The sequence below is a fragment of the Gossypium hirsutum genome, chromosome D10 (assembly GCF_007990345.1).
Source record: "Gossypium hirsutum isolate 1008001.06 chromosome D10, Gossypium_hirsutum_v2.1, whole genome shotgun sequence".
NCBI lineage: Eukaryota > Viridiplantae > Streptophyta > Magnoliopsida > Malvales > Malvaceae > Gossypium > Gossypium hirsutum.
In genome coordinates, this window is record NC_053446.1 from 20,963,020 (window position 1) to 20,976,972 (window position 13,953).

The 13,953-nt window shown below is 34.6% G+C and overlaps 2 protein-coding genes across 2 annotated transcripts; one reads left to right on the forward strand and one right to left on the reverse strand.

Moving 5' to 3' along the window:
* The first annotated feature begins 3,496 nt into the window (after positions 1–3,496).
* Positions 3,497–7,916, forward strand: LOC107914581 (acyl-coenzyme A thioesterase 9, mitochondrial). The gene is made up of 5 exons (XM_016843521.2): positions 3,497–4,370; positions 4,535–4,712; positions 6,045–6,514; positions 6,955–7,083; positions 7,493–7,916. The coding sequence occupies exons 1-5, from the start codon at positions 3,702–3,704 to the stop codon at positions 7,631–7,633; spliced, it is 1,587 nt and encodes a 528-aa protein (XP_016699010.2). The 5' UTR covers positions 3,497–3,701; the 3' UTR covers positions 7,634–7,916.
* On the reverse strand, positions 7,905–12,460 carry LOC107914580 (formin-like protein 2). The gene is made up of 4 exons (XM_016843520.2): positions 10,522–12,460; positions 10,129–10,328; positions 9,265–9,509; positions 7,905–8,991 (listed from the first exon to the last, which is right to left on the reverse strand). The coding sequence occupies exons 1-4, from the start codon at positions 12,021–12,023 to the stop codon at positions 8,182–8,184; spliced, it is 2,757 nt and encodes a 918-aa protein (XP_016699009.2). The 5' UTR covers positions 12,024–12,460; the 3' UTR covers positions 7,905–8,181.
* Between the last annotated feature and the right edge of the window lie 1,493 nt (positions 12,461–13,953).

Genomic DNA, 13,953 nt, shown 5'->3' on the forward strand with positions numbered 1-13,953 from the left:
TACAAAAAAATTCCAAATCAAATCCTTGATAAAGTCCAACTACAAAGGTTTTTACATAGTTTCAATTATGTCATAGATTTTTATCCCGGACTTAGCAAATTATGTAAGCCCTTATATGAGAGGCTTAAGAAGAACTCACAACCTTGGATAAATGTTCACACTAATATAGTTACCGAAATAAAAAAAAAAAACAAATCACCCAACTTTCTTGTTTACACCTAGTTAATCCAACCGTCCCCAAAATAGTAGAAATAGATGCTTCTAAGATAAAGTATGGTGGGATTTTGAAACAGGTTAAGGAAGGAAAAGAATAAATAGTACAATTTACATATAGACATTAAAATCCAACTTAGCAAAATTATAGTACAATTAAAAAAGAAATTTTATCAATTGTTTTATGTATTACAAAATTTCAAAGTGATTTATTAAATCAAAATTTTCTTTTCCAAATTGATTGCAAATCAACAAAGAAGTTATACAAAAAGATGTTCAAAATTTTGTCTCAAAACAGATTTTTGCAAGATAACAAGCAATTTTAAGTATATTTAATTTCGAAATTGAATATATCAAAGGAGAAACTAATTCTTTACTTGATTTTTTCACAAAAGAATTCTTTCAAAAATGCCCCCAAAACTCAAAGACAACGGAAAAGGAAAAGTAGAAAAATCCTCCTCCAAACAAAAATATCATCAAAACCATCAAATCATAAAATAGAGAGATTGCTTTACACAAATCAAAATATTTCAAAAATATTTCTCAAGAAACATCTCTTCAAGAAGTATTTTTCAAAAGAAGTAGCATCTTCACATATGCTACACAAAAATCCTCACAATATTTTATAAAAAAATGTTTTGAAATTTTTTTCATAATCCATTTCTTTTCAAAATTGTGTATTTCCTTACTTTTTTTTTCTTGGAATTATGCTTATTAACAAGATCATTACATGAGAGTCCCATTGTTAGTTCGAAATTTAGAATGAAACGGTGGAATAAATTTAATGATGAAAAATATGATTCCAAGTATTTGGATGATCTTTTCAACAAAAACTTAAGGTTATGCAAATCCGTTGTCCAAGATCAAACTACTGCTAAGTTCCTTCATGCCAAATCGACTGCCAGCGCAATGTTAGCTCAAGCCAAAGAAGATTTGTTTTGCAACCATCAGAGAATTCCTTGCAAAGTAAAGACCAAGATGAATAGGGGTGATTCCCTACAAAACAAAGACAAAGATGAACATGGGTGAACATGAGTGATTCCCTCCAAAAGATGGAAAGCAATAGTAAAGATTCTCTGCAAAGAAAAACTTCAATTTTAAATACATTTTTAGAATATTGGATTTATATATTTTAAAATTTTATAAAAAATATTTTTAAAACTTTTTTAAAATAATTTTTACATTTTTATATTTTTATAATAATATTATTAATTTCAACTAATTTCTTTTCCACTATCCCTTTTTTAGTAAATTTTATTTTTATAAATTTTAATAAATTATATTCCAGTTTTTATATTTTTTAATGTGTATATATATTTAATAAAAAAATTATTTTTTTACATAAAGACACCACGTGGTGCTTTGTGATTGGCTATAAGAATTTTTTTTTAACGTCTATAAAAAATGGACTAAAAATAAAACGAATGCATACTTTAGGTATCAATATGGACCAAAAAAAAAAAGAAAATTTAGATATCAAAATGAAAAAAATGGGTATACTTTAAAGGTTAAATAATGAATTAAACCTTTATATTATGATTTACGATGGATTGTATGGATTTTAATTTTTTTAAAAAAAATTGTATGTTGAAAAATAAAATAAATGTCTTTGTAAACCGTATGCAAGTCACTATTTATAAGGTGAATAATGTTAAATTATTCAAACTTCTTTTAATTATTGAATATGCTTCATATTATATTTATTTAAACTTCTTTTAATATATTTCTAAAAAATTTTAAATTGGCAAATATGTGAAGTCGCATTTGATATTACCTGAATATGTTTGCAATTAATTCAAAAGTTTAAAGAAATTTATTTAATGCAATTAAGAATTATTTTATTATTTTTCACTAATTTTTAACATACAAAAATCAAGGAAGTAATATTCAAAGGAATTGTTAGGAATACTGTAAGAAATATATATTTAGTTAAACTATAAATATTTTCATTATTAAGCATTGATGTTGAAATTAAAAAGGGAATAAAATATGTGAGGGTTTATGTTGCAATATTTTTAAAAAAATTAAGCTTCAAATAAAACACAATGACAAAGATGAACGATTGCAAAATGAATATTTGAGACACAACACTTTAAAAAAAATTATAAAAACGCAAAAAGATTTAGACATAATTATATTTTTTTAATTAAGCCTCAATTTAAATCCATTATCAAATATAGAGGACTGCATAAATAAAATGGTGGGGTGAAACTCGTAAAGAAAACTATAAAAACACACACAAAAAAACAAAGAATTTAGACATAATATCCCTTGATTTTTATATGCATCATTATATATTGAATTCATTTATGTAGCATTATTAAATAAAACAAAATTTAATTCATATTATATATTGTTATTTAAAACGTAATAATTTTATATATATATATTAATATAAATATGGATAAATTTTTTAATGCTGTCAAATGTCAAAAATCTATATTCTGAACACAATTTTTTTAAGAATTTGCAATATTTAATATATATATATACACGATGTGATATATGATTTTGTACATCTTATATATTTTTATATTTTTAATATATATATATTTAAAAATTATATAATTAGTAGTCCATTAGTAATAGAGCTGTCTATGGGTAGGGCTAATCAAAATGTTAGACCTGTTTGTTAGGCTTGACCCGGCCCGAAAAATGGGCATAGAATTGTTTAAGCCTGACATTGATAAAAATGTTAAAACTCAGGCCCGGTCAACCTATATTATTTTTTATATATATTTTTAAAAAATATAATACATCTAAAATACTAAAAACATTAAAATAAATATTTTTTAATAAATTAAAAATAAATTTTAAAAATATGTATACTTAAATAACTAAGATAAGTGCAACTTAACTAGTAAATGCATCTAAAATAGTAACATAATTAACAATAAAATAAAAGTTATATACTATTCAAACAATAACAACAAAATAGTAGCAATACAATAGTGAAATGATAACAAAATAATGAAAAACAATAAGAAAATAACAACAAAATAATATAAAAAAAAGCAAGAAAACAGTAAAAAAATAATAGTTTCTTTTTCTTTCTTTTTTTGCATATTCGGACAAGGCCGAGTCCAGGTCAAAAAATTTTACCTGAAGTCCCGGCCTATTTTTTAAAAGAGTCTTATTTTTTTAATCTAAACCTCTATTTTTTTGGTCATATATTTTTACTCAAAATGAAAAAAGAAATTAGTTAGTAAAATGAAAAAGCTGGTATACTTCGGGGCCACATAGTGATATAAACCTTATTTATTTCTGCCCTAAACTAAATATTTTTGTTGGCTACACGAAATTTAAATTAATTTCTTCTTTTGACATGTCTTGTGAAATTTAATATTTTCTTCCTACTTTTTATCGTCCAGATCAAACCAAACCCTCCCGAATAGGAAAGCTTTGCAATGTAACGAATGGAAACTCCACACACCAATTAACTTGAAACTATCCTCTAGTTTTACAGTTTCCTTCAACGTTATCAAACCATGATCCCTTTGAAAAGACCACTTTCTCACCCTTCCTTCATTTTTAACAAGTCCAACTCCAAATCCCTCCGATCCTTGATTAAAAATACTCGTTCAACCAATGAAACCTTCAGTTCCCCAATTCCCATTTTTTATTTCAAGTTTTCTGATTCAACCATGCCGATTTTCGCTGCCAATTCGTCTTCATTCTCAAGGGTAAATACCCACTTCCCAGATTCAGTAAACCAACAGACACTGACTTCCAAGGCTCAAACTTTTCCACAAATCAGAACCTTTTGTGTTAAAAGAACAAACCCAAATGCTGAACTTTCAGCTTCAAATGATATCCCAATTGTTTCCACTGTTAGTGGACCAATTCAGACCTCTCAGCCTATTGATGCAGGGTCTTCAATGAGGAAACCAATCAGTTTATGGCCTGGAATGTACCACTCTCCTGTAACGAATGCCTTATGGGAAGCAAGATCAAGCATGTTTGAGAAAAGTTTTGCTGAAAAAGATTCTCAAACTGAATTAGTTGCGAAAACCCCTTCAATGAGCAGGACTAGTATTGCTTATAAGTTTTCTTCTGATTATATACTTAGGGAGCAGTATAAGAATCCTTGGGACGAGATGAGGATGGGGAAATTGCTCGAGGATCTTGATGCTCTTGCTGGAACCATCTCCTATAAGGTCACAATTTTGAAAATGATTTGTAAATATAATTTAATGGCTATATAAAAATTGTTTGAGTTTAGACTCGTGATAGTTTTTGAAATGGGGTAAAATATATGCATGCTCTGAGTTTGAGTACTTAATTTCATACTTAGTGTAATTTATTTCTTGCTTTGCACCAGCACTGTCGTAAGGATGATGGTGCTACAAGGCCTATATTATTGGTTACTGCTTCTGTTGACAAGATGGTTCTCAAGAAACCGATCCGAGTTGACTTTGATTTGAAAATATCCGGGGCTGTTACATGGGTTGGGAGGTCATCAATGGAGATTCAGATGGAAGTAACTCAATCTACGCCAGGTAGTGCAGAATAAAGGCTAGTTGATGTTTTATTTTGTGCTTTCTTAAGTGGTCTGAAGTTGGCTGCAGATAATTTTCATTTACATTTGCGGCCGTATGTTTGTTTCTTCTGATTCTGAATGTCCATGTTTCTTCTGATTCTGAATGTCCATGGACCATCATCCTATAGTGGCCTTGTTGAATTAAAACATGTGAATATATATTGATTAGTTTAGTTGAGTTTGCAGCTAGATCGAGTTGATAACTATTCTGTACATAGATAATCTAGAAGGTGTACGAGTTTGAAAGTTGCCATTGACCCCATTGTTTGTGTCTTTTTTCAAATATTGTTGCTGCTTATATGCTGCACACTTGATATGGTGTTAAAGGTCTTTCTTCTCCGTTGTAATGCCTGATTTTACCTATTTTGATCACCCATGTCAAATATCATGCAAATTTTGATCACAGTGTGTGATTACCCCAAAGATTAATACAAGGAACCTCAGGTTAATCTCTGATATTAGGATGTCATAGAGAGTTTTGGCTTGTTGAGATCAATATCAAAGACTGCCTAACCCTTGTTTTTGCCCTCTTTATATCTTCCAGCTGGTTCAGTAAAGAAAACCCTGAGCTGAACTAATGTGTTCAAGAGCCTTTTTGCAACTAGCAGATTAATAGTTTCACATGAATTTTAGCCAGTTCACTGATTTCAATTCCAGGTCAAGGGATCTATGGTTGTTCCTTTTCATTTTGCTGGTTTTGTATTCAAACCTGATGAATTGGTCATCTTGCACGGTCAAATAGCAGTCAGCTATATCACTTATTGAGGTGTAATTTGCTCTTTCATTCCACTCAACTCAAACCTATTAGGTTATATCAATGTTCACAGTTGACTTCTCTTTGGCTCAAATTTTCTGCTCTTTTATTGGTCCGTTAATGCGGGAAGCTTGCAGCATCTGCTTCAACTTTCAAAGATCTGTATTGTAGACCTGGGATATGTGTACCAAATGAATTTCTAACTTTCAGATATAGCATTCTCAGATGCTGCTGAGTGCTGAGTAAAATAATTTTTATGCTTTTTACTTTCTGAGAGTCACATACAAAGCCCTCAAATTTGGTGATATTTTCCTTTGCCTAGATTGATTTTCTCTGATTTTTGGCTTTGTGTGTCTGAAATGAAATGAACAACTAAGAAGTAAAACCTGAAAATCACTGGTTCAATACAATCCCTTGTTAAAAGTTTTTGGAACTAATGTACTTGATTTGAATGATTTCTCTGTATCTTAAGTTTCTTTGGAGTTTAATAGTTTTCTATTGTGGTTAGCTACTAATATAGTTTTTTTCTTTTGGTAGATTCTCCAGATCCCTCTGATTCAGTAGCTCTTGTGGCAAACTTCACATTTGTTGCTCGTGACTCCAAGACAGGAAAATCTGCTCCACTTAACCAGATCTTGCCCGAAACTGAACATGAAAAATTGCTGTGGGAAGAAGCAGAAGAGAGGAACAAAATGAGAAAGCAGAAGAGAGTAGCGGAAAAGAAGGATGTTGATAACAGAGATGAAGACAGACTTAACACATTGTTAGCCGAAGGGCGGGTTTTCTGCGACATGCCAGCATTGGCAGACAGAGATAGCATTCTTATAAGAGATACTCGTCATGAGAATTCATTGATGTGCCAACCACAGCAAAGGAATATTCATGGTCGAATTTTCGGAGGATTTTTGATGCGGAAAGCATCTGAACTGGCCTTCTCGAATGCTTATGCCTTCGCTGGTGCGGCACCTTGTTTTATGGAAGTTGATCATGTCGACTTCTTTAAACCTGTAAGTAAGCTAGTACTATCAAGTAAGATGTAGATCGAACTTCACAGTAACTAATCTCGACACAACATAAATTGCACCTTTTCTTCCTCAGATTTTGGTAGCTTCTCAGGTGTAGCGAGGTGGCCTTGTGATAATTAATGTTATGAATAATGGTTTAGTTGTGTTGATGAACTTTAACACTAGTTTCACACAGTAAGATAAAGAGGGTTTTCTCGAATCGGCTGCTTTGGGAAACTTCCTTTCTTAAGTTGAAGGTTGAAACTGTTCAAGAAATAATTAAAACTTTCAGAAAAATTCATTCTTGCAGCTGTTTATAAGTTGATGAATACGCCACCAATGGATCCACTACATAGAAAGTTGTTCTGAAATTTACTAAAATATTTTGTTTTATTTATATATGAAATTATCAAGGGAACAACGCTTTTTTTTGGGTGATGCAGGTGGATGTTGGAAATTTCCTCCGTTTCAAGTCTTGTGTTTTATACACAGAACTTGAGAACCCTATGAAGCCTCTGATAAATGTGGAAGTTGTAGCTCATGTCACAAGGCCTGAGCTAAGGTGCAGTGAGGTGAGTACCCGAAACTATATAAGAACGAAAGAACTTTGTGTAATAATTGTTTGCTAGGTTAAAACATCTGCCATCATGCTTCCTCGCTGTTATAGCACATTCGATCTCAAATTAAAACTTGATTGACTTACAATGATCACTGTCTAGACCCCATTCTGTAAATGAAAAGAACGAACACTTGAATTCAACAAGTTGAATAAAAAACAATGGTTTTACATATGCATGCACATTAGTAATCTTAAATGATCTGGAAGGTCCAGATAGAACATCAAAAGCTAGTTGGAGTTGCGAAATAATAGCTAATACTTAATTACCTTCTCATAAGTATTGTGTCCTCCCAAGTTCTTTCATTTAGTGTTTGGATTGGATGCAGTATTTATCTTCAGTAAATATGGTCTTATATGAATAGGTATCCAACAAATTCTACTTCACATTTACTGTCCGCCCCGAGGCCATGAAAGAGGGATTGAAGATTCGAAATGTTGTTCCAGCTACTGAGGAGGAAGCACGGCGGGTGCTTGAACGTATGGATGCTGAGAGGTCCCAATAGTGCTGTTTTGCTCTATATTCATTTGAAATTTTGAATCTTTCTCGTATCTAAGAGAACCCCATGGTCGATATGCAATAAGTGAACAAGCCCAGTGTCTGTAATTCAACACATTTTTTCATTGTCAAGATCCAATGATGGAAATTTTTCCATCTCAATCTCCCAAAAAGAAAATAAAGGTCGGACAAGGGGTCTTGTTTTTGTGTATCATATCATATTTATATTATCTTTGAACAATCCCTGCTCCATTATAACAAAAGGTTTGGCAGGCCTGTCTTAAAACACAGCAGATGTCTACTTCTATCATTTAGCATAAACTTGAAACTTCGTAACTAATTTATTTACAGGAAAGATCCAACTTTATAGCTACACTATATAAGCTCCTGATAAATATATATATGTTGAGATTTGCTCACAAGCACATTTGCATTGAATGCCGCATTCTGAAATGGGAGCTGTTAGAAGTTATGATTCAGGGATAAGGAACTATGATGAAAGGTGGTGATATTTACCCACAAGAACAAATGCGGATGTGAGACATTTATCAGCAACTATGATGGGGTTTCATCATCAGAGGAACTATAATGCCGCCTTACATTGAGTCCGGGAAAAACTGATGGAGTGGGAGGGTTTTGTAATGGACGTGCCGAACTGTATATCGTTCTCTCATTCACCTTTGCAACCTCTTTGCACACTTGATCAAGAATGGAAAGGAAATCCCTAACGACCATAAAGATTCGGAATGGATGTGCTTCTTCCTGGGCTGAGTTCCCATGGAAATACCCTGTTATCTCCTTCACCATAGAGAGAGCAACTCTGTCTTGGGCTTGGATTCTTACAATCTCTTCCTCTGCCTTCTTCAGGAACTCATTCATCGACTCCGAGAATTTGCAGCTATTGTCTTTCAGAGCAATCCCTTCATTGAGTTTTATAACTTCTCTGATTTTAGAGATACCAGTAGCAAGTTTTGCAACATCAATACTGAGAACATCGGAATCCATTGCAGCAGCCTTTTTCACATTGGTTAGCTCCCCACTTAGACCGGAAACTACTAGCAGACCCAACTTCCTTAATTCAACATCATCCTGAAAATCAGATTGCTGAATTTTCTCAGCTTTTGGATTTTGATTGGCACCAGAAAGGTGTGAACCTTCCACTCTGATGATTTCCTGCACAACAAAATGCAGAAGTGTGGTTTTCCCATCCGTGCCCTTCACATCAACAAGTTTTAAGAGTGTGTCGAGCTTGAAGGCATGTGCATCACCACGGTTGGTGCCAACATTCATGCGGTTCCCAGTTTTGAGTACTGCCTCCAAAAGCTTCAGAAACATTCTGCTATTTCTCAACTCTCCACAAGCAGCCTGCAGAAAATAAATAAGTCGCATCAATTAGAGAAATACCAGAAAACAGTAAATTGAAATATAGAAATCCTTCATCTAAAACATCAAAAGACCAGTTTACCAAGTGTGACAGTTATGAAAAGGATGCAGAGCTCAGGAATACAAGTGGCACAAAGCTTTATCTAAAGCAAAATGGAGAAATAGTGCACCCACGGTTGCCCCCATAATGTTATTGGATGCAAAGATCACAATCATTGAGTTAAATCCAAGCATAAGGTTTTGCATATTACTTACCTGTAAAGTTTCAAAAGATCCTTTCAGGTACTCAATTTCAGAGTCAAAATTAGCAATGTAAAGCAAAGCATCAACCCTCTCGAAGGCAAAAGGTATGTCAAGCACTGCCTTGAGGAATTTCTCAGCAGGACCTAGCTTAAAAGGGGATTCATCATTGAACTCCTTCAGTTTATGCTCTTCTTCTTTGGTTGGAGCCATCTTTAATAAGCTTTCCAAGAGCTCAATCCCAAGAGTGTCTGAATTGCCTGTTCGCAAAGTTAAAGCAGTTTAGATATTGAATGGAAGGCAAGGATGGGGAGGGAAATGAGGTAAAGATGAAGCAGGCAATGGTGCAAAGAGAAAAACTTGGTTGTCCCTTCCAGAATATCTCTTTGCAACCATAGTTTGAAAGGCAATAAAGTATATAGAGTTTTGATCCATAAGTAGCTAGACTTTCAGCAATTATGAACAGCATGAAATGCACCATATTTTCTCCGCGGATTGCCACCTCAACCACATCAAAATGTATAGTGAAGTGGACAACAGACAGCAAGTAGGTGACACCATAGAAAACTATGCTACATGAGGTACAGTTTTGACGGGAGACGAGACCTCCTAAGTTGGGAGAGACTATTCATTTAAATCATGAATTACTGCAGTTAGTCTCAGTTTTTATTTATGAGCGCTTGGTTTGAATACCAAACTCAATATTTTATGGTTGCAGTGCAACTAAATCATTTCGAGACCAGAGTTCTTATGCACTGGAACATGTCTCTAGACTCTAGAGAGCATCTTAATTTCTTGTCAAAGAAAAAATAATATTTCTCCTTTATTGATCTATCTTTTACAGATCAATTGTATTTTACATGAAAATGATAGGATTACCTTCCATAAGTGCTTCACAGACTTCATCAATGGTCACATTTAGTGCTCTCAATAAAATGGCAATGTTCTGTGACTTCTTTGGATCAAGAATGCGATTTTCCTGATTCACGGCAGCCAGAATCGGCTTGCGGGCATTATCTTTGGTGGCCAAATTTGAATTATTCACCATAAACAGTGTCTCAATCATTTCCTCATTCAATCTGCAAGCATCATTATAGCATTCTACAACTTTAGAAAAACATTGAAAAAGCAATAAATAGACATTACATAGCCATAAAAGTAATTCAATGCCAAAAGAAGAATAAACTATAAGCAAACTAGATATATATTATTACGACAACATGGCTGACAGCACTAAACTAATTAAGTAAAAGAGGGAAGTAGGCATCTCACTGAAAAGAGCTTGCTTTTATCTGATCCCACACCATGGCCCGATCCGAACTCGCTCTAACTTTATCCCAATGTAAAGGCTTGAGTTTGGGTTTTAGGGTCTCTTCACTCCTCCCTAAGCCTTCGTTGTTCTTCGACTGCCCATTTACCACCATTGGCCTAGAAGGAGCACCAAGTACCGGAGGCCCCCTAGACTTAGTCTCCGAAACAGAGTTCACTGCCACAGGAACCTCCCAAAAACGCGACGGAGGAAGCGGAGGAGGTGGCGGCGGTAGCTTTTTAAGCATAACCTTTGATGGAGATTCCTTGTTCTGCCCCGAAAGACTTGAGCCTATATCCGGTGAATCCCTATCTGAACACGACGAAGATGAAGGTGGAGTTGAAGATGGGGTTTTTACTCTCACAGTATAAATGGGAACAACAGTATCTGGAGACTTGGATCTCTGACTCGAAGGGCTTGAGTTCAAGAATGAATTTGAAAGTGAACGACAGGTAGATAAAGGGTAAGAAGCTGTTCTTGAGTTGAAGCTTCGGCTGCCAAAATTCTCACCATGAAATTCCCTTCTTGAACTTGATTCTATTCTTACTGATGGAGGTGGACTCTCTCTTCTACCAGGAGACCCTCTTGGCGAAAAAAACTCATCTTCTTCATCTTCGACATCGTTCTCAGAACTACCCATTTGTTCATTTTGGAGAAATTGTTCTCCACTTTGGAAAGTTTGGACTTTTGGCAATGGTGGCAATGGATTCAGTTCTGGAGAGCCAAGCTTTTGATAAGGAGAAGATGAACCTCCCAACTTGCTACCTCCATTGCTAGAGAGGATAACTTTTTGTGGGTCGACTGTAGAGTTTACAAGTGTTCCTAAGTAAAGAAACTCGGAGCTGCGGTTGATTGAGACATAGCGGGGCGGTTGTTGCGCTGGAGGTGGAGCTGGTGGCTTTTGGGAGGCATCTGAGGGAGGAATGTTGGGAGGGAATAAGCGCATTGAGTCTGAAAGGGAAGCTTTATCTTCGGAGTTGGAAGTGTGGTTGTGGTGGTGGTTACGATGACGGAAGAAGAGGGTGAGGGCGACGAGAGCGAGGATGACAGCGGCCGCAAGGAGGGAGGAGGAGAGGGAGATGAGGACGATGTGCCGGCGGTGGGACGAGGGTGAGGGAGAGTCAGGTACGAGCAGGGAGGATATGTTGGCGGGAAAAGTTGGTACCATGGAGGGTGGCGGAGGAGAAGGAAATGAAGGAAAGAAAGGCTTTTGAGGAGTGGAAGGGGGGGTGGTGGAGAAAGGATATTTGGGTGGTTGTTGCTGGCTGTGATAAGGCGCCGGTTGCGGCGCGGGGAATACGGTAGAGCTAGGAGGATAGATTGGTGGGGAGGAAATATAAGGGAAGAAAGGCTGGTGGAGAAGACGGCGGTGGTAAGTGAAGCAAGTGGCGGTTGTGGTGGTAACGGAGAGGAAGAGGAGAAGGAGGAGGTGGAGGTGGAGGTGGGTCACGGTGGTTAACGGCATTCTTGATTTTTGAATAAAAAGTTGAGATAATCAGATTGAAACAAAAGAAGAGGAAAGCTAAATTTGTTTGCAGATTAACAGCATTTTGAACAAAAATCCAACCTTTTCAATGTAAAACAGTAAATGATAATAAGAGTGAATATAGAAAGAAAAGAAGAGTGTGAAGCAGGAGGCAGACATGGGAAACTTAAGAGGGAAGTAGACAAAGTCAAGAAATGTATTTGAAGAAGATAACACAACGCAAGAGGTTAAAAATCTCTGACAGACAGCGATTTCCCATTATTGGGATTTCCCCATCATTTCTGTTTTTTTTTTTTGTTTTTTTTATTGGGATTCTTCATTCTTGCAACTCTATCCTCCGCCTTTTCTTTCGTTCGACTATCTGTGACTCTTTGAACGAAAAAGAAACCCCCCAAAAACTATCGAGCTTTTTAAATGCGTTACTATAATTTTGGCTAATATACTAATAAACCACTTAAACTACTTATCTATAATCTATAAGATAAACTATAAAAATAGTTATTTTTATTTTTTTTCATATTACATTTTAATCATTTGTGTTTGAAATATTACGTTTCAGTCACTTACATTATTATTTTGTTACGAAATAGTTATCCCGACGATCGTCGTGACAGTCTTAATAGGTTTTAAATGCCAAATTGGATGTCCTATGTGGGAGTCCAAATAATTTATTCAATCAAACCATACAAACCAATGGCCTGACTAGTTTGACCACTAATCTAGTTCTAAAAATTTTACTTAAGAGTATATTTTAATTTTTAAAATTTTACTCTATAATTTTATATAAATAAATAATCAACCCAATGAGAAGCGTAGGTAAACTATACTAGTATTATTTAAATAACCCTTTAAATCATTTTTTGTTAACATTTATCCTATATTTTTTACCTATAAAAGTTATTGATTTTGATATTAAAGTAAAATTTTTTGAATTTTTAAACTAATTTGCATACTAATGTTTCCCATTGAATGGACTCTGCCTCCCACTAAATTATGCAATTTCAAGCCTTTGTTGGAAGGTTACCGGGGTACCAAGATGCAATTCAATGATTTGCGGAAGGGACCTCATAGTTGTGCTCAAGGATATCACCCTCCGAAAGGTGTTTAAGGATGGGTTTGGATGGACAGTGGGGTGCAATGCGTTTAGCTTACTTTTTGTGTCACACTACAGTATCTAATCTCATTGTCACTGTTGTTTTTACACTAACCGTAGGTAAACGCACTGCCCATCCAAACCCACCTTCAGTATTGTTTATTCAATGAAGGTGCAAATTGTAATAGCCCGATTTTAGGCTTAGTCGGAACAGTGGTTTCGGGACCACAAATCCGACGAAAAAAAAAATGTAATGGCTTGAATTTTCAGAGGTGTCGGAACGGTGATTCGAGATCACTAAATTCGACAAATGGGTAGAAAATATTATTAATTTAGTAAGTATAAGTTAAATATGAAGTTAGGAAAATTTTTAAAATAGTGAATAGTGCACTAGAAATAAATATTAAAATAATTAGAATCGAAATGAGGTATCAAGACCTCGGGGATTTTAAACTGAGCCATAAATATTTTTATAAATATTCATGGAGTGTTAAAAAGTTAGTATTAAAGTTTCGTTAAGAAATTTTAAAGTTCCGATAATTAATTGAACAAAAAGGACTAAATTGTAACAAATGCAAAATTTTGGGAAATGATTAAATAGCTTAAATGATAAAAGGAAGAGGGCTTTAAAGGCAAATAGACCCAAGGTCTATTTGGGCTGGACGGCAGAGGCATGAAATCAGCAAGAAAGTAAGGAGAATTAAGGGCAAAATTGGAAAATTGCAAAATTTGCTTAATAAAGTTAGGACCCAAGTGGAATTATCTAGATTTCTCTTCATTTTTCTGAATTCTCATCAGCTAAAACACCATGGAAGG

Bases quoted from the DNA above. Each gene is read 5' to 3' on its own strand.
- LOC107914581 (XM_016843521.2), top strand. From the start codon at position 3,702: ATGATCCCTTTGAAAAGACCACTTTCTCACCCTTCCTTCATTTTTAAC. The intron at 4,713-6,044 runs GTAGTGCAGAAT...TTCTTTTGGTAG, and splicing joins AGTAACTCAATCTACGCCAG to ATTCTCCAGATCCCTCTGAT. The intron at 7,084-7,492 runs GTGAGTACCCGA...TTATATGAATAG, and splicing joins CTGAGCTAAGGTGCAGTGAG to GTATCCAACAAATTCTACTT.
- LOC107914580 (XM_016843520.2), bottom strand. From the start codon at position 12,023: ATGCCGTTAACCACCGTGACCCACCTCCACCTCCACCTCCTCCTTCTC. The intron at 10,329-10,521 runs GTGAGATGCCTA...TGATGCTTGCAG, and splicing joins ATAAAAGCAAGCTCTTTTCA to ATTGAATGAGGAAATGATTG. The intron at 8,992-9,264 runs GTAAGTAATATG...TATTTTCTGCAG, and splicing joins GATCTTTTGAAACTTTACAG to GCTGCTTGTGGAGAGTTGAG.